Raw genomic sequence first — 24,778 nt, 5'->3', positions numbered from 1 at the left:
CCAGAATGTATAAAAAAACATACAAAAATAATATTTTGAGAAAAAAGTTTACTAGATTAAAGTGGCAAATGTATAGGAAAAAATGCACAGATTAATGAGATTTAAAGTGATGAATCTGGAAGAAAAAGTTGCTTTTTTCCCACTTTTTTTTCGTAAATCTGCAACTTTTTTCGCGCAGATTTGCCACTTTAAATCTCTTAAATCTGCAACTTTTTTTCTTGTAGGTTTGCCACTTTAAGCTAGTAAATTTCTCAAAATATTACCTGACTAACTACCTAATATAGTTCTTTGCCTGATAAAGACTTAAATGTCCTTTTTTAATGTGTTTCTTTTGCACTTTGTCTGGATGTTTTGAATTGTGTTGTTGCTGAAATGTCCTCTATAAACAAACTTGTCTTGCTGATAGCAGCAGCAGCTGAAACGGCTTTAATAGAAGCAGTAATAGTTATGGTTGTGGCCGTAGAAACAGCTGTAGTGGAAGTATATTTATAACAGTAATTGTAGGCCGAGCAGTGGCAGCAGAAGCAGCAGAAATATTTTTGGAAGCAGCAGCAGCAGTTGTGGAAGTATTATTAGTAGTTAGAGTTGAAGACACAGCAGCAGCAGCAACAGCTGTAGTGGCAGTATTGACCATAAACTGTGCTGGAAGCCACATATCAACCTCTTAAAGAATAAAATATCAAAAACTATGGCAATTCTATATAAATGTAAAAATATCTTAACAACAAACTCATTAAAATTGTTGTATCAATCCCTAATAAAACCATATATAACCTGTTGCATTGAAGTGTGGGGACACTCATTTAAGTCAATCACCAAACCAATTTTTCTACTTCAAAAAAAAGCAATGCGACTTATAAACAAAGTCAATTATAAGCATCCAACCAATCAATTATTTATTAATTTAAATGAACTCAAATTCAATGAACTGGTGGATTTCAAAACAGCACAGTTTATGTTCAAAATTAACAACAACATGCTGCCTGACTGTATTCAGAAAATGTTCAATCTAAGACAAAGCCATTATAATTTCAGAGGAGTGTGTATATTTAAAAAGTTAAAAACCAGAACCAACACCAAATCACCATGCACCACGGTAACAGCTGTTAATTTATGGAACAAATTGGAGAAAGACTTGAAAACTTGCAATACCATTAACTTATTCAAAAATTACTTAAAAATAGGATGATTAATTTATATAAGTTAGAGTAATGAGTAATAAGCTTCTTTCTTTTCTCTCTTTTGTGACTGCTTATTTCTTTTGTTGATAAATAACAGATTGTACATTTCTAATTTTTTAATTCACTTGAGTTGTAACAGGGTAATAAGGCGTAATAAGCTGCTTCAGCCTTTTCGGTCCAAATGTCTATTATCAATTTTCTCTCTCTGTTTACATGTTGTTTACTTTGATCAATGTTTTTTTTCTGGTTTGTTTTGATGACATGTATTGACCAAAATAAACAGATACGAAATGAAACGAAACACTATTAACAGTAGTTTTATCAGCAGTAATGATGTTTTCACTGTACTATGATGTAGTGAGGGTTTATCTCTCACCTCGCCACGAGGAATCCCGAGGCAGAGACGATCCACCGCCGGCTTCTTGCCTGTTTTATAAATCTGCACAACAAAAAGTTTCACCATCAACCAGGAGTTCACAAAGATCACAGACAAGTCTATCACTGTAGGGTGAAACAAAGTGACGCATGATGGAAAACTACTACCTTGCTGAGGTCTGTCATGGTGAGGATGTCTGACTGGGCCTTGCCATCGATGACTCTCTGTCTCTCTCTGGCCACGTCCTCGTCCTCCGGACCGAGAGGAGGCATCTCCGGCTCGGACCACCACGGCCTGGACGGAGACACACAAGACCACCTTTCATCATTAACTACTACTTCTGTAAAGCAGCTGAACTATTTAAACTGTTTTATTAATCTGTCTTATGTGTCTACACAGGAGGTGTTGAGAAAATGCTGCTTCATAATCATTTTGGCACAGATGCTGCAGCTTTGTTCCAACCAAAAGCCATGTCTGCATTTTATTAAGACATTGACGGAGTTGTTTTACGAATACGAATACGAATACGAAAACTTTATTATCCACTGAGTGGAAATTCCTCTTTGGTTTCACCATAGACATGTCTCAAAACACACCTGAAGCGGATGAAGAACTTGTACTGCAGCAGAATGGTGAAGATGAAGAAGATAAGACCTTCGACTGCCATCGCAAACAGGTTCTTCCCTACAAAGTCCCACTGAAGAGGGTCCAAGGTCTGCTTCGTTCCTGGAGGAAGAAGAACCACACACAATGTTTACATTCATCTTTCTTTATATATCTTATGTCCTGTGTGTTTACTGCAGTATGACCTAAAGTTTGGGTGTTTTAGCATGCTTGCAGTTATGCCACAGGGGGAAAATAGTTTTCAGCTTTTTCATATTCAACAGATTTCTGAAGAGCAGATAATTATTTAGACCAGCTATTCTCAAACTTGGGGTCGGGACCCCAATTGGGGTCGCTAGATGATTTCTGGGGGTCGCTAAATCATTTTGGAAGTCAGCTCTGTCTCCACTGTGTTAAAGTGTTCATGTGTTTTAGTCTTTTTGGTCATTTAATGTCTTTTTTTGGTCATTTAGTGTCTTTTTTTGGTAATTTAGTGTCTTTTTTGGTCATTTTGTGTCTTTTTTTGGTAATTTTGTGTCTATTTTTGGTAATTTTGTGTCTATTTTTGGTAATTTTGTGTCTTTTTTTGGTAATTTTGTGTCCTTTTTTGGTCATTTAGTGTGTTTTTTGGTAATTTTGTGTCTTTTTTTGGTAATTTTGTGTCTTTTTTGTCATTTTATGTCATTTTTTGATCATTTTGTGGTGAATTTGTGTCTTTTTTGGTCTTTTTTTTGTCATTTTGTTTCTTTTTTGGGTCATTTTTTGCTTCATTATTTGTTCAAAATACGTCATATCAACTGAGTTTGTATGATCTGAACTGTGTGCGTGAGATTCTGTTCAGTGAGCAGGACAACATGCATGTTAAATTTGGGGTCGCAACTCAAAAAGGTTGAGAACTACTGACTTAGACCAGGTTTTATACGTACCCAGTCTCTGGAAGGCGTCTGCCATGGCCTGGTTCTTGGCCATGTCGATGAGTCCTCGTCCCAGACAGAAATGAGGGAAAATGAGAAACACCTTCTTCAGGATCCTGTTCACCTCGTTTAGATGCTGAAAAGACAAAAAAAAAAACATCCAGAAATCACACTATAAGAAATAAACCGTAATGCCATAACTTTATTTTATTTGAGTATGTGAGTTTTTGCTTTGATTATTTATTTCATATTTATATTCTTCATAATATTTATTTCAGCCAGTATCCCAGGGGGGTGGGACGGCAGTTCTTCATTGATCTTCACTGATCAATGTGTTGTTGCTGTTCTGTATAATTAATAGAGCTGCTGCATGTCTTGACAAGCCAATTAATAAGGATTTCTTTCTCTTTTTGTACCTCGTCAACAAACAGCTCCAGGACAAAGGTGGCGATGCTGCCATTGATTCCTATGAACAGGTTGATGGAGGTCAGAACCACGTAGGCCGTGCTGGGGACGCTGAACACAAAGGATGCTGGGTACATCAGAGGGGTGATGGACCACCTGGAAACAAAAAGATGAGGGTAATTCACTTAGTAAAGACAGATTCTGGCAGAATACAGACTTTGTTTACAAGACTATTGTGTATAATGAAATTGAAGTCAAATGTAAGCAGTTTAAGCTTTTGTTTTTGTATCTAATGTTTCAGCTACATAACAGAAATCATCCTGTGACCTATGAGATCATTTAAAGATCATTAATGTAAACGTCTTTGCCCCTGTAGCTATGAATGGAGCAAAAAGAGGAAGGAAGGAAAGTTAAAATCAGAACAAAGCTCATGATGTCTCAGGTCCACAGGATTCTCATAAGTCCTTCCTTCCTTCTGCAATAAGACTCTATAATTCATCTACCTCTGCCAGAATCAACATTACTGAAATGCACTAAATCTACGCATGACATGATGAAATAAAGATGTGTAATTCTATGTTAGTTTTCAAGAAGACTTTAAAATTATCAAGGGTTACAATGAAATTTGATTCAATTTGATTTTTCAGTTTAAGGTATCATGTGTTTTGTAACAATGTGAATTACTCAGTTAATGTCATGTATATAATGTATATAATGTATATAATGTAATCTATATGCATGTAGATAGTACAGGAGAGGCAAAAATAAGCCTTTAGTGGGGCTTCAGACTGTTCCTTTTTCGGTTGCTGTCTGATGGATTCTTTTGTAAAAACATGATTTTATTTTGTTGTCTTTGTTTTTTTGTTTTTTGTAACCGAAATAAAGCATTCATTCATAACACTTTGCTATGTTATTAATATTATTATTACTATTATTATTATTATTATTATTATTATTATTATTATATATACTGTTGCTGACATTACCATTATTATTACTATATACTGTAATATACTACTATTATTATTATACCGGCCTTATTTATTATTATTATTACTATTATTATATATTTATATATTATATATAATATTATTTTATTTATAATTATTTTATTTATTTTAATTTTATATTGTTACTATTTATTATTACATATTATATTATTTATTATATACTGTACTATCATTATTATATACTGTCTAGTCACTATAGCATTGTTGCCATCATATCATCAGTATAATTATAATTACCATCATCTTGCCAACCTACCAACTGATCTGCTTTTTTTAACTTCTTAAGTGTCCTTGTTCTATTCTGTGTTTTTCTATCTATCTATCTATCTATCTATCTATCTATCTATCTATCTATCTATCTATCTATCTATCTATCTATCTATCTATCTATCTAATCCCAATAAGTACAAGAAACTGGTAAGAATGATTGAGGTAATTAGATTACAATATTAAATCACAAATGATCAAAAGAAAAAAGTTTATTCTTGACCACTGAGACAGACACGAGTCACTGTGATAATTAATTCTGAATTGATGCTGAGTTTTGTGAAGTACCCGTAGAGCAGGAGGAGCAGCACGAGAGCCGGCAGGTTGGTCTCTGAGACGTACGACTGCTGCTGGAAACAGATGAAGATCAGCACCACCATGGTGGCTGGGACCGTGTAGTTCAACTGACAAGATGGAAAAAAAAAACATCACAAAACTGTCAATGAAAGAGCACTGAAAGTGCTGCTTTTTCCTGCTGAAAAGCTCAGATTGTTATCATAATGTATTTACAGAAAGGATCCTGCAGAGAAATTAAATATTTTTTTTAACCATTTACTTGATCTAATCTGCTTGTTGTTACTGTGTATAACCAAGTATTTCTCAAGGAGAAATGGAAGACATCCGTGGAAGGTAAGTGAGAGAGTTGGAGAGAGGAGAGCTGAGTTTGTTGCGACCACTCAAAACGTTTTACACTACAGACTGCGCTGATTCACCCATTAACACACACATTCATACTGGTGGCAGAGGTTGTGCCACCTGCCACCATTGGAGATTCATTCTCACACCGATGAACGCAGCATCAGGAGACGTTTGGGGTTCAGTATCTTGCTCAAGGATACTTTGACATGTAGGCTGCCATGGTCGGGGATCGAACCACCAACCCTCCGATCAGTGGACGGCCGCTCTACCAACTGAGCCACAGCCGCTGTGTTGGTCTTATCTCAAAGATTTTCAATGTCATGGTTGAATATTTAGCTGATTTAGACAATGTGGAATCGTTTTGGAGGTGTTGTATATACTGGACCAATTCCAAAAATTGTTGTTTTCATTAGTCCGTTTGACACAAAATCATTGGAAAGTAAGTAAGTAGTAAGAAACTCTGTAGCTCTCGTCAACCTCAACTGGGGAACTGTAGGAATTACAACATCACTGTCAACATTCATGTTTCCAGTAAGTGTTGGCTTCTCTTCTGCTGCAATACTCCATGCTGCAACACCACAACATTACTCAGTTCCCTCTGAGAAAGAAACCCAACCAGATACAATCACAGTGATATTTTGTACAGTTTCAATTTGAGATTGTTGTCACATTGTGGAAACTTCACAATATAACAAGTGAGGGACTCGTGGCTGATAAGAATAAGGAAAACATCTCTTGTCCTTTGTCTTGAGCACTGACCATGTCCCAGGTGAAGTTGGCCAGCCAGTAGAGGATCGGTTTGACTCCGCTGACGAACTGAAGGTGTTTGGCTTTGCTGACTCGCTCCTCAATCAGAAACAAGACGAAGCTGGCCGGCACAAAGGACATCGCAAAGATCACGCAGATGGAGACCAGAACATCCACTGATGTGGTCATCCTGACAGAGACAGCAGAACAACAAGTCAGGAGCATAAACAAACACACTGACGTACACAAAACAAAGAATGTGGACATCAGCATAACGCAACTCACAATGTTTGTGTTCCTGTTTCACTTCTGATATTCAATTACTACATCTTATGTGGGACTTGTGGTTTCTGTGAACTCTTTCTAAACATTTCATGCAATATCATGTAAGCTTTATATTAGTGCTTACCAATTTTCAAAGCGTATCATTATGTTTTTGAAGGTCTGGTTCCTCCCAAACAGTTATTGGTTTCCACTCATTTTGGTACTTTTTATTGCACCCTGAACTAAATTCTGCTTAATATTAATTTAATCGCTTTATAAAATACAGTAAATTATCTGGTTTTGAGCTGCTACTGATAAGAATTCATGTTATGATGAGACTGTTAATGTGGAATAAATCAAATATAGCAGTAAAAAGTAGTAAATACTCCAATCACTATATCACTTTAACATTTATAAATGTAAATTACCTTTAGCAAGGTTCCTATTGGTGTATTTGTATTATATAGCTTGTTTTTTCATGTTTGTAAATTGTCTAGGTGTTTTACAATGTTGTGATGCTTTTATTTTGAAAAGGCACCATCCAGTGTGAAACGGGTGCTTTTATTTTCAAAGGTAGTGACAGGAAATAACAGGTAGAACGGTAAAATTAAAAACGAACGGTAAATAATAACGAGTGCGTTGTAATTCATATAAAGTTGATATAAAGTATCAAAAGGCTTCTATAGTGGCTGACAGGACACAAGGTTTGTTAAAGTTTATTTTCTTCTGTCATATATATTAGTGGCTATATTTGTTGTCTTAACTATAGTAAAAGTGCTTTTCTCAAGTGCTAATGCTAATGTTTGTTATTGCTCTTACGGTGGATTCATAAGGTGACCAAGGAATGTCTTATTTTAATGTTCATGGAGCTACAATATTAAATAAATCTTGTGAACTATCAGTTAAAGAGTCTTTGCAGGTGGGTACGTAAACCACCTTAAAAATAAAAGCACTGCGGTTGTATTGATTTCTTATTTCTGGGTAACCTCATGCCTCATGCCCAATGCCCAGGTCTGCTTTAAACCCATAAAATCCTAACAAATAATTTAAACTTCCTTTAGATAGTAGTCCACCAGACTTAAACTGTGCTGAATTGACCTCTTGAGACAAACGGAGGTAATATAACAAGCACAAAAAACTAAATCCACCGTCATCGACCTCTGAACTCCACAGCAGTGAACTCACATGGCCATCTCCGTCAGCTGTTCCTTGGTGAGGTTGAGCGGGTGGTTGTAGGCGGTGATGCCGTATCTTCTCCTCTCTGGTCCCGGAGGAAGACTCGCTCTCAGGAAGCCGTTGTTCATCACGTTGACAAACGACACCATGGCATGCCATCCTTTGTTATTGTACCACACCTGAGGACAGCAAAGAGAGAAGAATCGTAAAATGTGTACGTTTGATTCTTCCTTTATGGCAGCAACACACTATGCGACTTTTAAAGTTGTCGGATCGCTGTACTGATCTGACTGTCTGTCTAATCATTAGGTATCTTACACAGGTGATCTGCTCCAGAAGGTCATACATTAAATTAATTCCCAGAAAGTCTATTTGATGTCCAAATTACACTACCGGTCAAAAGTTTTAGAACACCCCAATTTTTCCAGTTTTTTATTGAAATTCAAGCAGTTCAAGTCAAATGAACAGCTTGAAAGGGTCCAAAGGTAAGTGGTGAACTGCCAGAGGTAAATAAAAAAAGGTAAGCTTAACCAAAACTGAAAAATAATGTACATTTCAGAATTATACAAGTAGGCCTTTTTCAGGGAACAAGAAATGGGTTAACAACTAAACTCTATGGAGTCTTGGGCTATTTTGTCCATTTTTGAATTCTTTTCATGTCTTTGTAAGTCATTTTGTGTCTTTTTTTAGTCATTTTGTGTCTTTTGGTGTCTTTTTTTGTCATTTTGTGTCTTTTTTTGGTAATTTTGTGTCTTTTTGTGTCTTCTTTGGTCATTTTGTGTCTTTTTTAAGTCATTTTGTGTCTTTAGGTGTCTTTTTTTGTCATTTTGTGTCTTTTTTTGGTCATTTTGTGTCTTTTGGTGTCTTTTTTTAGACATTTTGTGTCTTTTTTTGGTCATTTTGTGTCTTTTTTTAGTTCTTTAGTCCAACATAAAATGTGATTTTGAATCTTTTTTTTACTTTCAAAACACTATCATGCTCAATAAAGAATTTTAAATGTTGCAAATGTGCATTAATTTCAGAGTACACTGAGACATTAAACTGCATCATTTTCAATTAAATTCTGGAAAAGTTGGTGTGTTCTAAAACTTTTGACCAGTAGTGTATATATAATAGAAGTAATATGGGGAAAAGAGGCAAAAACACATGCAAGACAGGAGTTCATTCCTCCAAAAATAGATGTCTGCAAGAAGCTATAGAGCCAATATCTTGATGATTCGCAGCAAAAAACGAAAAAAAAAAAGAAAAGAATATGGAAGCGCAAATGTTTGGAGAGACCCAGACATCAAGTATTATCTGCTCATGTTCTATTGCAGGTGTTATAGCTCCTCCCTGATATTTCCCCGGCCCCGTATCTTACACTCTCATTGGCGTAAGGTCGTGCTACAGAATTTAGACTTAAGCGGGTCCAGATATTTAACCCTACCCCTTGAAAATGCACACATAGCAACACAGGAGCAAGCCAGTGGAAAATCAGGTATAATTGTGTAATAATAAATAGACACAAGTTTACCTTGACATTGTTTTCACTGTTCAGTCCTCCGAGAAAAGCTGGCAGTCTGTTCAGCAGATGATCCAGTGAACTGTTCTGTGATGAATAAAAAACAAACAAACATCAGAAAACATTAAGAACATTGAGTGGAACAGGAATTTCAGTTAAACAGGTCTGAAACCTCATTTATACCTGTGGGACTCGATAACGAGTCCTGATGGCCATGATGGAGTCCTGGACATGGTGGACCTGAGATAAAGTCTGAGTGGAGCTGCCTCCGAGGGAGAAACCTCCGTATCTGTAGATCAGTACAGTATGAGAAGTTTAAACAAGTCTACATGCCTTAAACTGCAGAGTAATGATATGTAGCCTCTAAAATAATATCATAAACCAGCAGCTTACCTGAATTCATTCACCCACTTCTTGGTTTTTAGGCTATTAATGACAGAGAGAAAACAGTGAATGAAGAATAAAGTTGAAAGTCATAGAGAAAATTTTGTTCAAATGAAAGGCCATGATAGAGGAAAAATGTATATATGATTATTCTGAGGCATTTTGGTCTTATGGGGTATAAAAAATAAAAACAATGGGTGCTGCACTTTTGTAAAGTTCAATTTAAAAACACCAGGAGAAGCAAAAAAGCAATGGTCATATAAGACCACATCTAATCTAGTGAACAAAAGTAACAAAATTAAAAGGAATACCAAACAGAAAGGCTTGTTATTAGGATTAATGAAGTACCTTTTCTTGAGGATCTGAGAGTAGGTTTTCACCAGGTAATCAGAGATGTTATAACTTGTCAGATTTTGGAGGACGTCTCCTGTCAGTCTCTTGATCTAAAAGATATGAACCAGATAGAGACACGCTGCAGTGTGTTTCACCACATGAAACCATTCACTAGCACAGACTTAATGAAAAATGTTCGAAGGAAACTTTTTACATTTTAAATGAACAGAGTTGGAGGTAATTTCACTTAAGCATGTGAAAGTGGATTGGTGACATTTTCAGTTCAATATGCAATTCCTGGTACAAAAGTCAGATAATTCCAGGCTGCAATATTTTGCCAGTAAGTTCTGACATGACAGCAGACCAAGGTTATTATAGTTAATGAAAACTAACGAGAACGAACTAGAATTGAAAAAACATTTTAACTGAAATAAAAATAAAAACTAGAGTTTTTAAAAAACGATAACTAACTAAAACTGTATTTTGTGGTTACAAAACTAACTAAAACTAACTAAAATTATCGTGAAAATGTCCTTAGTTTTCGTTTTTGTCAACTTTTTTCATTCATAATTCAGTGTTTCTATTTGAACATGCAACACATGGTGAATATGTTTACTGAGACTGGGATGTTTACACTAGAACCAAAATACAAAACACCCAGAACTGTAAGAGTTAATAACCTTATTGGGGCTGAGATGATAAACCAAAGGAAATAAAGGAAACATTTATTATGACCTCTTTGAATCTGGCACCCAACACATAGCCCATTACAAAAAAACTAAAACTAACACTAAAACTAATAAAAACTAAACTAAAACTAAGCATTTTCAAAAACTAAAAACTAAACTAAAACTAGAAAACTCACTCTAAAAACTAACTTAAACTAACTGAATTTGAAAACAAAAATTCACAACAAAATTAAAACTAAAACTAATGAAAAATCCAAAACTATTATAACCTTGCAGCAGACTGACCTGTGGAGGCGGCAGTCCCCCGGCGCCATGCGGGCAGTCGGGGAGCATCCGGCGGATGTCCTCTGTGCTACACTTACAGTCTGGAGAAGGTTTGTCTGTGCTCCAGTTGCCTCTGCTGAACATTTGCCAGGTGGAGTACGAGACCTGAGGCCGCATGAACAGACCTCCTCGCTCCTCTTCACACTGAGGACTCCTGCAGGAGGAGCAGAGTGAACATGGAGGAAAGGTTTGTGTTGTAAGCTGAATGTCTGGTATGAAAAATGAAAAATGAAGTTCATTCATCGACTACAGACTTAAGCTATCAATCAATCAATATCCTTTATTTAACCAGGTAAAATTCATTGAGATTAAAATCTCTTTTTCAAGAATGACCTGGCCAAGAAGGCAGCACCATGATAAAATAAGAACAATCAACCACATTCAACATCAATTAAAGTACATACAAGATCAGGGACAAGACTATATGAAGATTGAAATGAGTTCAGTTAAAAATGAAATAAATAAACTGGTGACAGATGAATGAATAAACCCGGCTGTTATCAGAAAATAGTTTTACAAACAATTGCATTGACCAAGAGAACTATCTTCTATAGCAATAAAGTACATTTTAATATGAATAAGCAAACAAAATAAGATTAATAAAGGCATGGCAAAGACATAATGGGTGGGTCATGGGTGTTTATAATGCCATTATTAACACTTATATAAGCTTATAAACACACAATAATGTTAATAAGCATCTTGTAAGGACTTACAAGGGCCTTATTACTTGTTAATTAATGGTTATTACAAGGACCTTAATATAAAGCGTTACCCTATGTGACACACTAGCTTCATCACTGTTTCTTTCAGCGCCTGTTCCTTCTAGAAATTCACAGGGATTGTCTTACGTGCTGTTGTCTTCGTCCTCTTTCTCCATGCACTTGGTACCAAAACCTGGCTGATCTAGCAGAGCTTCCAGCAGGTTCTCCATGGCTGGGTTCCCCGGTGCGTCATTGCTGTAAATATAAAGCAGAGGCCAGGATGCTCGTAAAAAAAAAAAAAACAATAACAAGGAAACAGAACCAGCAATTTCACAGAAGTAGAGTAGACCAAAGCAATTCACAGCAGAAGAAACAAACACATTAAAAGTATTTTAAGTGAGTATTTGGGTGGAGGCCTACCTGAAGAAGGTGTACTGTTCTCCATACATCCAGGGCTGCAGCTGCAGGGCGGGATACTTCCCGAACGGAGGAACGATGAGGCTGAAGAGCAGAGCGACCAGCACGAACACAGCAGGCAGGACGATCTGAAACACAAACAATCTTTAGCTGAAAAATCTGCTAACAAGTTTTTTAAGTTTACAAAGCCCCTAAAATCTGATTAGAGAAGAGAAGATGGAGAAGGGAGAGTGTTAGTTTTCATTATGAAACTAGATGAACCTGAATCTAGATGTCTAACAGCTCCTGCTGATATTTATGATCACCTGAGCAAAAAAGCCCCTGCGGCTCCTCCGAGCATAAAGCCAGCGCTTGATGAAGAGAGCTCTCAGCTGCTGCCAGGTCAGCCACCAGCCGCTCAGAGGGATCCCACCTCGGCCATCTCCGCTCAGCGGGTCTGTCTCCTGAGGCTCTGCAAGCGTGGAAAACATAGAGGTAAAGCTTAAACCATTATATTTGGCTGATCAAGTCAAGTCAAGTCAAATTTATTTATATAGCGCATTTACAGACGGCTGAGCTGCACCAAAGTGCTTCACACAAAAGTGCAAAAAGTGCAATAAAATACAGAATTGACAATGGTAAAAAAAGAAAGAAACAAACAAACAAAAAAACACAAAACAAAACAAAATTAAATTCAGGCCCCGTTTACACGAGGACGCTTGCGGGTAAAAACGACAAAATATTTTATGTGAAGTGCCTTTCGTTTAGACGGTGACGGCGATTTTGGGGCTTAAAGACCCAAAAATCTGAAACCACCCTCCAGAGGGTAAAAGTGTAATCCTCTCCTCCGTAGCGTGTCGTCTACACTGACAAGACACAAAACTCTGATCTGATCTGCTCACGTCACGTATGTGTTTACGTCACATACATGCTCCAGGACAGGAAATAAAGAAACGTGGGATTATTTCCATGGTGGGACCTTCAAGCTGCTCTGGCAGCTCTAATAAACTTACAGGAGTCTTTCCACCAAATGTCCAGGATATGTACAGATAGTATTAGTGAACAGAGAAGGATCTGGAATTACCTCCATCACATTCTGGATGCAGCGATTGGTGGGAGGAGCCAGACGGCTGTGAACGAGACCTGGGAGATCTAGTGATGGTGGAGAACTTTGTGGAAGGAGTAGCTGATGAAAATGTGTGGCGTGAAAACTTCCACATGCCCAAAGATGCTCTTATGGCTTTAAGTGATGCCGCCTGGCTGCATACAATCACATTTCACACACTTTTGCGTCACCGTATGCAGCAGATTTCCTCCTGAAAACGCTCGTCTAAACGAGGAATAAAAAGTGAAGACATGACGCCACTTTTGCGTCTTCTGTTCAGACCGTCATCATGTAAATGTAGCCTCAAAATAAATAAAAGAAGATGGGATAATTTTAGAAGCACTGTGGGATTACTAGGGGACACTATTCCCTAGAACTTGCCAGAGGAAGAAAAAACAAAACAAAACAAAACAAAAAACTTTAATTGTAGGCAAGAGAAAAGAGGTTTTTAAGTGAGATTTAAAAACATTTAGGGACTGCGCCGCACGGATGTGGAGGGGGAGGCAGGTCCAGAGTCTGGGGGCTGATAAACACACAGACTCCAGAGCTGTTCACCTCTGACATGAAAGAGACCATCGTAGGATCAGAGCCACAGAAAAACATGACACGACAACAACACATTTGGAATTTAAATCTAAAGATATTTAAAACAATGAAATAGAGTACACAGAAAATAGTGTGTGTGTGTTAACGTTCAACCAAACTCAGTTAAATCCTCTTTTTTTGTCCATCTTAACTCTACCTATGATGATTTTCAGTACAGGATGAGATGAAGGTACCTTGCTTACGAAGCCTTTTCCTTCCTGGCAGCATTATGAAAACAGACAGTGACAGTTGGAGACCAAACAGCAGACTGAGCGAACATGGAAACACTGTGTGGAATGTACACAGATCTATGTGTCTGCTAGTGTTAGTCCATACCCGTCTCTGGTTCTTCAGCGTGTCGTCCCTTCACCCTCGGCCCAGCGGAGGGCTGAGGGCTGCTGGGAGATTCAGCCTGCTGCTCCGGTTCAGCATCCACACCGGTTTCCTCTGCCACTCGCAAAAAGATCTGCAAATAAACAGAATATAATAATATCTAATGTGAAAAGTCAAATTCCCTGTGGTGAATTTTAGCTGTGACAACAGGGTAAATATACACTACTGGTCAAAAGTTTTAGAACACACCAACTTTTCCAGAATTTAATTGAAAATGATGCAGTTTAATGTCTCAGTGTACTCTGAAATGAATGCACATTTGCAACATTTAAAATTCTTTATTGAGCATGATAGTGTTTTGAAAGTAAAAAAAAGATTCAAAATCACATTTTATGTTGGACTAAAGGACTAAAAAAAGACACAAAATGACCAAAAAAAAGACACAAAATGACAAAAAAAGACACAAAATGACAAAAAAAGACACCAAAAGACACAAAATGACTAAAAAAATAAACAAAATGACCAAAAAAAGACACAAAAAGACACAAAATGACTTACAAAGACATGAAAAGAATTCAAAAATGGACAAAATAGCCCAAGACTCCATAGAGTTAAGTTGTTAACCCATTTCTTGTTCCCTGAAAAAGGCCTACTTGTATAATTCTGAAATGTACATTATTTTCCAGTTTTGGTTAAGCTTACCTTTTTTTATTTACCTCTGGCAGTTCACCACTTACCTTTGGACCCTTTCAAGCTGTTCATTTGACTTGAACTGCTTGAATTTCAATAAAAAACTGGAAAAGTTGGTGTGTTCTAAAACTTTTGACCGGTAGTGTACATTGTCTAAATGGACACATTATCTCTTTTGCAGCTTTAAGTTCAAACTGAGACATTCATTTCAACTTGTCCAAGTTTAAGTTTAAGCTTCTATTTATTTAGTGCTATGTTTGGGCAACAAAACATTCATTTTTTTTCATTGAAGAACAGTTGAAAGTGTAGACAGCAGGTGGCAGTAAAAAAAGCCTCCAGCAGCTTTAAATGGAGGTCAGAGAAGCGGAGAGTGAGTAGCTTATTCAGACTGAATAAACTTATCAGTAGACGCCGCTATCAGAGATAATCTGATGCTAGCGTTAAACCCATTAAGACCTCGGCAGCGCCACAAATATCCAGCGCTCCTGATAAGACCAACTGAGCTTCTGCAGATCACACTTTGTTGGACGACTGATGCCTTACTAAACCTCACCCAGAGAGGAAAAACTGCCTTCAACCTCCATTAGTTAAGGCCTAAACTTGTCTTTAACCCTTTATCAGGCAAAGAACTATATTTGGTAGTTAGAGTTCGGTAATATTTCGAGAAAAAAGTTGCAAATTTACTAGATTTAAGTGGCAAATCTGCACGAAAAAAGTTGCAGATTTACGAGAAAAAAATGGGAAAAAAGCAACTTTTTTCTCCCAGATTCACCACTTTAAATCTCATAAATCTGCAAATTTTTTTATCGTAGATTTGCCACTTTAATCTCATAAACTTTTTTCTCAAAATATTATTTTCATATGTTTTTTTTACACATTCTGGCTGTATGTAATATCCTCGAATATTCTCTAGGGTTGAAATTTGGAATTTACAAGTATTTCAATGAGTGTCCTATTAAGGGTTAAAGTGGTGAATCTGGGAGAAAAAAGTTGCTTTTTTCCCACTTTTTTCTCGTAAATCTGAGTCTTTTTTCGCGCAGATTTGCCACTTTAAATCTCTTAAATCTGCGACTTTTGTTTCTTGTAGATTTGCCACTTTAATCTAGTAAATTTGCAACTTTTTTCCTTAAATATTACCTGAAGTTACTAAATATAGTTCTTTGCCTGATAAAGGGTTAATTGCGTGCATAATGACTTTAGAGTAACCATTTAGACCTTCAACATGAGTCATCTTTACAATGGAACAGAGTGTGAAATGATGCTTTGGCCTCCATGCTAAAGGGAAATTAAGGTTTTTGGCAAATGGATCAAGTTTATTTATTGTCTCACCTCCTCCAGCGTGCTGTCCGACAGGCCGTAGCTGCTCAGGCCCAGTTCGTTCAGTTTCTGGTCCAGTTCTGACAGGAAGACGCCGAGGCTGCTGTCCTTAGCAGACGTCTGGGGCAGGTTGACCACCGCCTCCCGCCCCGACTCCTCCACCAGCCTCGCCCCCGGGATGTGGTGCTGCGCCAGGGAGAGCAACGCCGCCAGGTCTGCCGTGAGGAAGATGATGATAGGGAGAGAGATGATTAAGATCTTAGCTTGAGGTATTTAATCATCAACACTAAACTGTTAGTACGATACGACTGAAACACTCACACGAGCTGCTCTCCTCACTTCCCAGGCCGGTGTCTTCACTCATGGACGACTCGCTGTCCTGAAACACAAAGAGGACTTTACTTTACTTTACTCTTTGTTTCACTGCCAAACTGCTGTTATCACCTCATCTAAGCTACTTCCAAGAGAAGAATAAAAATAAAACTAGAAAATTTCCTCTGGGGAAATTCTGAAAGGGCCACGGGGGCTACTGCCGGTGTGTGTACACTATGATGAGATTCTTCAGAGACTATCAAACTCAAACTATGCCCTTTAACCTCAAAATGTGTGTGTGTGTGTGTGTGTGTGTGTGTGTGTGTGTATGTGTGTGTGTGTGTGTGTGTGTGTGAGAAACATGTATCTGGAGGAGTGTACGCACTTACGCGCGCATTTGTGTGTGTGTAGCGAAAATCGCATAAAGTTACCTGTGTGTGCGTGTATGAAGCATGTATATGCATGTGTGAGGAGTGTGCGCACTTTAGTGCATGTGTGTGTGTGTGTGTATCTGTAACTGTAATCACATCAAAGATCAAAGGCAATCAGATCAAAGCAATCAACAAAATTAACTGGCACCTGTTCCAGTGACAGCAGAGGTAGACAGACTGGAATTTTCTGGCCTTGAACAGAAAGCATTTTTGGCAAAACCATAATACCTATCATTGCTCCGACTTCACTTTGAGCATCCCGAGTTCTTCCTGAACGTCTACATATGTTTTTTTTTTTAAGAAAAATGAAAAAATAGCTTTGTTAGAGTGATCTAAAAAAACTGTTATTTCCCTTTTTCAAATATCTTCCTGCGTTTTTAATATGGGAGCCAATGAGGCTGTTGGTGGTGTTGGTGGATCATCTGTGCGTCCTACGCCCAAACTATAACTCTGACAGCTTTACCAGAGGATTGTGAGGGAGAAGACTAATTTTCCTACGTTTCTATGTATAAATTATTTCTGTAGAGTGGAATTTGCGGCCTGGAGCGCAGTTTTCAAATTTATTTTTTGACAGTTTTTTCTCTCCCTCTACACTGTGACACGAACATTCCGTGCAATACACACCCATTATAATCTCAGAATTTCTCCAAAAATGATCATGGTCATTGAACAGGGATTGATAAAAAACTATATGACCTATCGAAACGTGGATTAATACACCGATACACAAGACTTGTGTCTACTGTTTAAAGTTTAAATGGAGTCTCTAGGTGAAATTATGCCGGAGAAGTAGACGTTTAAAAATCTCCAATTATTGTTCTTTTTCGCTCATTTTTTGTCACCCGTCCCATTCATTTCAATGCTAAATTTTGGGCATTGAAATGAATGGGATTTGTATTCTGTAGAGAAAAGTAATAGCACACCGATCCTGATCAAACCGCAAGTTTTGATATATAATTTGTCCTGCAACTCTTTAAGTTGTAGGACAAGTAGCGGGACGAAATTGCGTCCGGAAGAGGAAGAAGAAGAAATCCACAGTATAACAGTAGTGCTCGGTGCGATTGCCCCGAGGCCCTAATTATTGGCAATATCACATCCAAGCTTAAAATATTGATATTTCATCAAAACCACTTTATTCTACAGGTCTCATTTAACATTTCTGCAAAAATAAACAGTTTACAAAAACCAGATCCTGTAAAAAAAAAAAAAAAAATGTATGCACTCCTGCATCTGACACCATGAATGACTAAGCTGACTCAACAATTTAGTGAAACTTGGACTAAACTGCAGGAGGTTTACACAGAGCAGCAAAATGTAACCCCATAGTTCAATATGTGTAACATGTGGAGCCCCATTTCTTTTAATATTGTACATGTGGGCACTTGGAAAAATGTTGTATATAGATTCCATGTTTTCCCTCATCTCTGTAAAATAAATTATGATTCTTTTTACTGATTTATGGCATTATAACTGTGTTATACTGCACATATATTTATTTATTTCTCCTTACTTCTAGCTATGGTTGTGCTTTTTCCATAGAGTTGCAGGAAAAACAAGGTCACTGCTCGGAGTGTAGAGAGTTAAAGTGGAGAGAAATAAAAACAGACCTTGAGAGGAGGCAGCTTGTTGGTACTGGTGCTGGTACTGGTGCAGATACTGGTGCTGCTGGGAGTGCTGTGGTCCAGTCCCTCCCTCTTCACCACAGTCAGGTAGTAGCCAGATCCCAGGCGGGATTTCAGGAAAAGTGGCGAGCCGCAGCAGCAGAGTTTTCCCTGGGAGATGATGGCGATCCGGTCCCCCAACAGCTCCGCCTCGTCCATGTAGTGGGTGGACAGAATGATGGTCCGGTCTGATGGAGAGAAACCACAGACAGTTCTTCAGCTTAGATTAGTCTAAAAGTTTTCTCCTTATGTTGAGATTTTTTTCAGGTTGAGTTGGAGTTCTTTCCTCCTGGTGTCTAGATCAGTAGTTGTCAACCTTTTTGAGTCGCGACCCCCCAATTTAACATGCATGTTGTCCTCGACCCCCGCTCACTGAACACAATCTCACACGCACAGTTCAGATCATACAAAAAAGAAACAAAATGACCCAAAAAAGGAAACAAAATGACCAAAAAAGACACAAATTGACCACAAAATGATCAAAAAAAGACACAAAATGACCAAAAAAGACACAAATTGACCACAAAATGATCAAAAAAAGACACAAAATGACCAAAAAAAGACACAAAATGACCAAACAAAGAAACAAAATGACCAAAAAAGACACAAATTGACTACAAAATGATCAAAAAAAGACAAAAAATGACAAAAAAAGCCACAATGACCAAAAAAGAAACAAAATGATCAAAAAAGACACAAAACTACCTAAAAAAGACATAAAATTACCAAAAAAAGACACAAAATTACCAAAAAGACTAAAAAACATTAACACAGTGGAGACAGAGCTGACTTCCAAAATGATTTGGCGATCCCCAGAAATCATCTCGCGACCCCAATTGGGGTCCCGACCCCATGGTTGAGCAGTCTTTCAATTTAGGGAAAGCCAAATAAATCTATCAGGTTGTCACTCCAACACAGGATTGTCTCCTTCACCGACCCTCTCAAAAAAAACCCCAAAGAGATCCACAGCTTCTTACTGCACCTTTGCGATACTTGAGCAGCAGATCCCAGATCCCTCTGCGGGAGTAAGGATCCACCCCGGCTGTGGGTTCGTCCAAGACGACCACCTTAGAGCCTCCAACAAACGCGATCGCCACAGACAGCTTCCTCTGCATGCCACCTGACAGAGAAACAGAGGGAGGGTTTTCATTTAGGAACAGAATCCATTTTGTTGTAGTTGTCGCAGCTTTCAGTGATTCTACAATTTAAAGAAAGTGAGAATATCAGAGTTAAACTAGTTTACCAGAGAGGTTTTTGGTCTGTTCGTGTCGTTTGTGCAGCAGGCCGACGTCCTCCAGCAGAACGTCCAGCTCAGCTTTCACCTCTTCTTCAGACAAACCCTTCAGACAGCCATAGAACCACACATGCTCCTCCACGGTTAGTCTGAGACAGAAACACACAGAGAAGAAGGAGAAGAAGAAGAAGATTACTTTATTAATCACACAATGGGGAAATTCAACCTCTGCATTTACCCCATCCTTTTTTACACACAAGTGAACACACCATGCACGGAGCAGGGGGCATTACTGCCTGCTAATTAAATAATCTATTACTAATATTAAAAACCACAAAAAAAGAGTCTGAAAAGAAGCTTGAGGTATGAAATCTACAGTTGTAATTTCTGAAATCCATCAAACCTAACCAGAGTAAATCAAAAACTTCTGCAATGACAGACAAGTCTTACATGTCAAACAGGACATTGTGCTGTGGACAGACTCCCAGCGTCCTCCGGATGATGTCCATGTCATGGCGGATGTCCATCCCTTTGATGTAAACAGTCCCCGAGGTGGGCGGGAACAGACCAGTCAGGACAGATCTGTCAAACATAAGGCACATGAGAATAAAAACCTTGGTAACGCTTTATAATAAGGTCCTTAATAACCATTAATTAACAAGTAATAAGGCATTGTTCTCGCTTTAGATCCGGCAGTTGCAAAAAGCATAGTTAACTTATAGTTAACTTATAATAGATGAGCAATAAAGTATATTTTAATATCAATAAGCAAACATAATAAGATTAATAAAGGCATGGCAAAGACATAATGGGTGGGTCATGGGTGTTTGTAATGCCATTATTAACACTTATATAAGCTTATAAACACACAATAATGTTAATAAGCATCTTGTAAGGACTTACAAGGGCTTTATTACTTGTTAATTAATGGTTATTACAAGCACCTTAATATAAAGCAGGGCTGTCAAACTCAAATACACAATGGGCCAAAATTTAAAACTTGAATAAAATCGCGGGCCAACATTGAACAAATAAACCTTTTAATATATACCAAACATGTTTTGCTTTAACATTAAATATGGAACCAGCAACGCTTATAAACATACAATATATAACTAAATAGTGCAGACATGCAAATTCAAATTTCATATAAAAAACACATCAATGTCATTAATTTATTAAATAAAAATTAAATAAAAATCGTATGCCTCTTTTCTATTTGCATTCTTCTGATTTAAATATCAAAATAAAGTTTTTCAACAGGTTAATACATTTAAAAATAAAATAACAATAATAAATCTAGTATTAGCGGTAAATGTGCCATATAATACTGGCGGGTCAGCTTTTATAGTACAATAATAATATAGTAATTTGATATTGGCCCGCGGGCCAGAGTTTGACACCCCTGATATATATATATATATATATATATATATATATGCAAAATGCCAACTTTTAAGGTGAAATTAAGCATTATTTGTGTGTTTTTTTTAAGGCCGACATAAATATTCAATCAATCACTTTTAAATGTTCCAGTTGGTATTTTGCATATATATACCTAAAAAAGACACTGAGCCTCCACTATATCCTTGCTCTGACTCTAGACTATAGATCCAGAAACTTAATTTCCTCATCTTGATTGCCTACTTACAAAAAAACTAAGGGGAAATGGTCCAATGACTGAGCAAGATGGGCAATTTGGTGGCCATTTGATACAAATTAGAAGGTCAAAAACAAAAATTTCGCTTGGGAACCATTTTTTTTGGACTCAGCACCCTTGAGATATGTAAGGTAGGCCGGTTCCTGACTTGTACCCATAAATGCTCCTCACTTCTTATAGGAGACCTTTATTCTGAAATCCGTCTAGACTACTATAGATTCCTTAGATCTTCTAGTTTTATATGATATCATTATATTTAGTAGCCCGACAGTGACTGAGTGTCTGCTGCTTACATGGTGGTGGTTTTTCCTGCTCCGTTGTGTCCGAGGAATGATGTGATCTGCCCCTCGTAGAACTTCATGTTGAGGTGATTGACAGCCAGTTTGGCTCCCTTCTTGTAGATTTTCACCAGGTTCCTGATGCTCACGCCCAGAACCAGGTCAGTGGGTTCTGGTTCAATGTGATCTGAAGACGGGAAAGCATTGTATTTTTTCAAAAGGGACAATACAACGTTTAATCTATGTAGATATTGCAGTGTTACAATAGCAAATTAGCTAGTGCTGATTCTCCTCTCATCATGATTTATAATGAGAATAAAGTATTTCATTAGAAATTATCAGCCAGGTGGGGTTACAATATGTTTTTACGTGTTGAGTCCAGCATGAAGGAGATTACTCTCCCACGACAGAACAATGATGCTCTTTCTCACCCTCAGGCTCCTCGTGCTCTTAAGCCTGGTAATTAATGGGCTTATTGCCTCAGCTCATTTACTTTATTTGAAGTTAATTGGCTTAAACACCCAAAGCAACCAGTATGAACTTTTAACTGGTATTAAGACTGGAGGAGAAGACTGCAGGTGGCCGCTAAATGAGAGGCATTTAAAACTCAACAAGCTTCTTATCAGTGATGTGACTTCACTTAAAGCAGCTTCTAGAAGTTTTTAGATGGTTATGAAATAGTCTCAACGTAAAACTGATGCCTTGGTATGACCTACATAAAGATTAGATGGATGGATGGATGGATGGATGGATGGATGGATGGATGGATAGATGGATAGATGGATAGATGGATAGATGGATAGATAGATAGATACTTACTAAAATATAAGACATTTGCAAAGAAATTGAACTTTAACTGGGAGATTAAACATTGCAGGAAAAGTTCACAATGCAAATGTGTCTGAATTGGACTAAAAGTGACAGAAAACAACTGATTTAGACTTCTAGAGGTGATTTTCTTAGTTTCAGAATTCAGTCAGACTTTCTTCACGAGGATGAATCACTACTGTAATGATATTTCCTTTCATCCTGCCACTGTTCTGTCATCAGCTGTCTGAAGTCATTTTTACAAGAGACAATAACAACACGATTAAATAAAAAGAACAACCTAGGCATACTTCAAGCAATAAAATATAGAAATACAATAAAATGTAATGTAAAAATAAAAATAAAGTGTCTAAAGAAGGAGTATGTATTAAGGAGTAGAATTCCAGTGCAGAATAAATATGAATATACAGTATAAAAATGTTGGTGCTATGAAACAAATAAGGTGCAATGAACAGTGTGCATAAAACACACATAAAGTGCATAACGACGGTATGTAATGAACCAGACTATTATCTGTTATTGTACAGTGTGATGGCATGTGGCAGGAAATATTGGCTGTTACTATATAGTTATTCTTAATGCCTGTTCCCCGGGTTGGACATCAAGATCTTTACGACACGAGTTTTGTCCACAGGGGCCACCAAAATCTTTAAATGATTGCTTTAAAAACTAACGGTCTCTTGTAAATGAACTTTTCCAGTTGGCTCAGACAAAGAAAGCCAAAATGAGGCCCCGTTTACACGAGGACGCTTGTGGGTAAAAACGACAAAATATTTTATGGGAAGTGCCTTTCGTTTAGACGGTGACCGCGTTTTTGGGGCTTAAAGACGCAAAAATCTGAAACCACCCTCCAAAGTGTAAAAGTGTAATCCTCTCCTCCGTAGCGTGTCGTCTACACTGACAAGACACAAAACTCTGATCTGATCTGCTCACGTCACGTATGTGTTTACGTCACATACATGCTCCAGGACAGGAAATAAACAAAGATGATAACAGAAGAAGGAAGATTTTACGCATGCGCGGACATGGCGGTGTTGTGTGATAGTTTATCACAGCGCCACCTAGCCGTCTGGCTGAATACCCAATTGAATTCCACACACTTTTGCATCACCGTATTGTTAAAATAATTAATTGAGAAACTTGGACGTCTCCAGCTCTTCATTTCCCCATCAACGATCTGCGCAGAAAAATGGTGAGGTTTTTTCTGTTGGTGACAGATTATCAATTTTCAAGATTTCCTCATGCAATTTTTCTAACAAATGGTGACCCCGACGACAGTATGCAGCAGATTTCCTCCTGAAAACACTCGTCTAAATGCAGAATAAAAAGTGAAGACGCAACGCCACTTAAATGTCACATTTAAACAGCTACGAATGATATTCAGTTAATTTACCTTCTCCTTCTTCTGTAGGTGCTGGGGGGATGGGCATGCCTGCCTCCAGGGGAACTCCTCCCCAGTAGTTAATCTGGAAGATGAAGTACCAGGGCCTGGGGATCCCATATTCACCTGGTGTAAAAACACACATATTCACATATTCCATCAAGAGAAAGTGTTAAGATAGGGAGTACAATGTTATGCAAACCTACAGGCACATCAGCAAACACGACAATGAAACAAAATATTCCTTTTATCATTTATCTGGCGAAGAACCGTATTTGCTAACTTCAGCGGATATCCAAAATAAAAAATAAAAATATTCTGAGAAAAAAGTTGCAAATTTACTAGATTAAAGTGGCAAATCTACAAGAAAAAAAGTTGCAGATTTAAGAGATTTAAAGTGGCAAATCTGCGTGATCTGCATCTGGAAAGATTTACAAGAAAAAATTGGCAAAAAAGCCATTTTTTCTCGCAGATTCACCACTTTATATCTCATTAATCTGCACATTTTTTCTCGTAGATTTGTCACTTTAATCTCGTAAATTTATTTCTCAAAATATGACCCCCCTCCCCCGGGTCCGTATGTTTTTTTTACACATTCTGGCTGTATGTAATATCCTCCAATATTCTCTAGGGTTGAAATTTGGAATTTGCAAGTATTTCAATGAGTGCCCTATTAAGGGTTAACAACGGGAATTATCAAAATTTTAAAAAAAGTACCAATATAATATACACTCAAATATAGTGGGATAAATAAAAATCTACTACTGAGTTTAAATTGGACTTTTACACAACATAAACAACAAAAAATCTGCTTCACGTTGCAGCTTCCAAATTTGAAGTAGCTTTTCTTTTTAAATTGAACGACTATCTTCATAGATTAACTAGAATATTTAGTCATTTCTAAGATAAAAGTCCAACACAATTTTCAAAGTGATCCTCAAACTAAAAGTTTGTAGTTTGCTTGCCATCTTGCACATCTCACAGTAACTTTTAAATTTAACCCCCTGGTTGTCACAAAATGAATTAAATATTAATAAATTAAAATTGTCG

At 37.5% G+C, this 24,778-nt stretch overlaps 1 protein-coding gene across 1 annotated transcript in view; it reads right to left on the bottom strand.

Annotated features, from left to right (window-relative positions):
- abca7 (ATP-binding cassette, sub-family A (ABC1), member 7) overlaps positions 1-24,778 on the bottom strand; it is a 56,811-nt gene that overhangs the window by 7,336 nt on the left and 24,697 nt on the right. Inside the window, exons 18-42 of the mRNA XM_059341888.1 lie at positions 23,741-23,854; positions 21,535-21,706; positions 20,032-20,163; positions 19,591-19,730; positions 19,330-19,467; positions 18,294-18,535; positions 16,265-16,322; positions 15,956-16,158; positions 13,940-14,069; positions 12,240-12,385; positions 11,938-12,062; positions 11,665-11,772; positions 10,775-10,967; positions 9,816-9,910; positions 9,477-9,509; positions 9,267-9,372; positions 9,096-9,170; positions 7,592-7,761; positions 6,155-6,332; positions 5,045-5,160; positions 3,491-3,635; positions 3,087-3,210; positions 2,154-2,283; positions 1,725-1,851; positions 1,558-1,620 (exon numbers count right to left, since the gene is read on the bottom strand). Of these exons, the coding sequence (XP_059197871.1) occupies positions 1,558-1,620; positions 1,725-1,851; positions 2,154-2,283; positions 3,087-3,210; positions 3,491-3,635; positions 5,045-5,160; positions 6,155-6,332; positions 7,592-7,761; positions 9,096-9,170; positions 9,267-9,372; positions 9,477-9,509; positions 9,816-9,910; positions 10,775-10,967; positions 11,665-11,772; positions 11,938-12,062; positions 12,240-12,385; positions 13,940-14,069; positions 15,956-16,158; positions 16,265-16,322; positions 18,294-18,535; positions 19,330-19,467; positions 19,591-19,730; positions 20,032-20,163; positions 21,535-21,706; positions 23,741-23,854 (3,263 nt within the window). The remainder of the gene's footprint in view (positions 1-1,557; positions 1,621-1,724; positions 1,852-2,153; positions 2,284-3,086; positions 3,211-3,490; positions 3,636-5,044; positions 5,161-6,154; positions 6,333-7,591; positions 7,762-9,095; positions 9,171-9,266; positions 9,373-9,476; positions 9,510-9,815; positions 9,911-10,774; positions 10,968-11,664; positions 11,773-11,937; positions 12,063-12,239; positions 12,386-13,939; positions 14,070-15,955; positions 16,159-16,264; positions 16,323-18,293; positions 18,536-19,329; positions 19,468-19,590; positions 19,731-20,031; positions 20,164-21,534; positions 21,707-23,740; positions 23,855-24,778) is intronic.

The sequence above is a fragment of the Centropristis striata genome, chromosome 9 (genome assembly GCF_030273125.1).
Source record: "Centropristis striata isolate RG_2023a ecotype Rhode Island chromosome 9, C.striata_1.0, whole genome shotgun sequence".
Taxonomy (NCBI): Eukaryota; Metazoa; Chordata; class Actinopteri; order Perciformes; family Serranidae; genus Centropristis; species Centropristis striata.
Note: the sequence above shows the minus strand (reverse complement) of the source record. Positions and strands in the feature narration are given on the sequence as shown.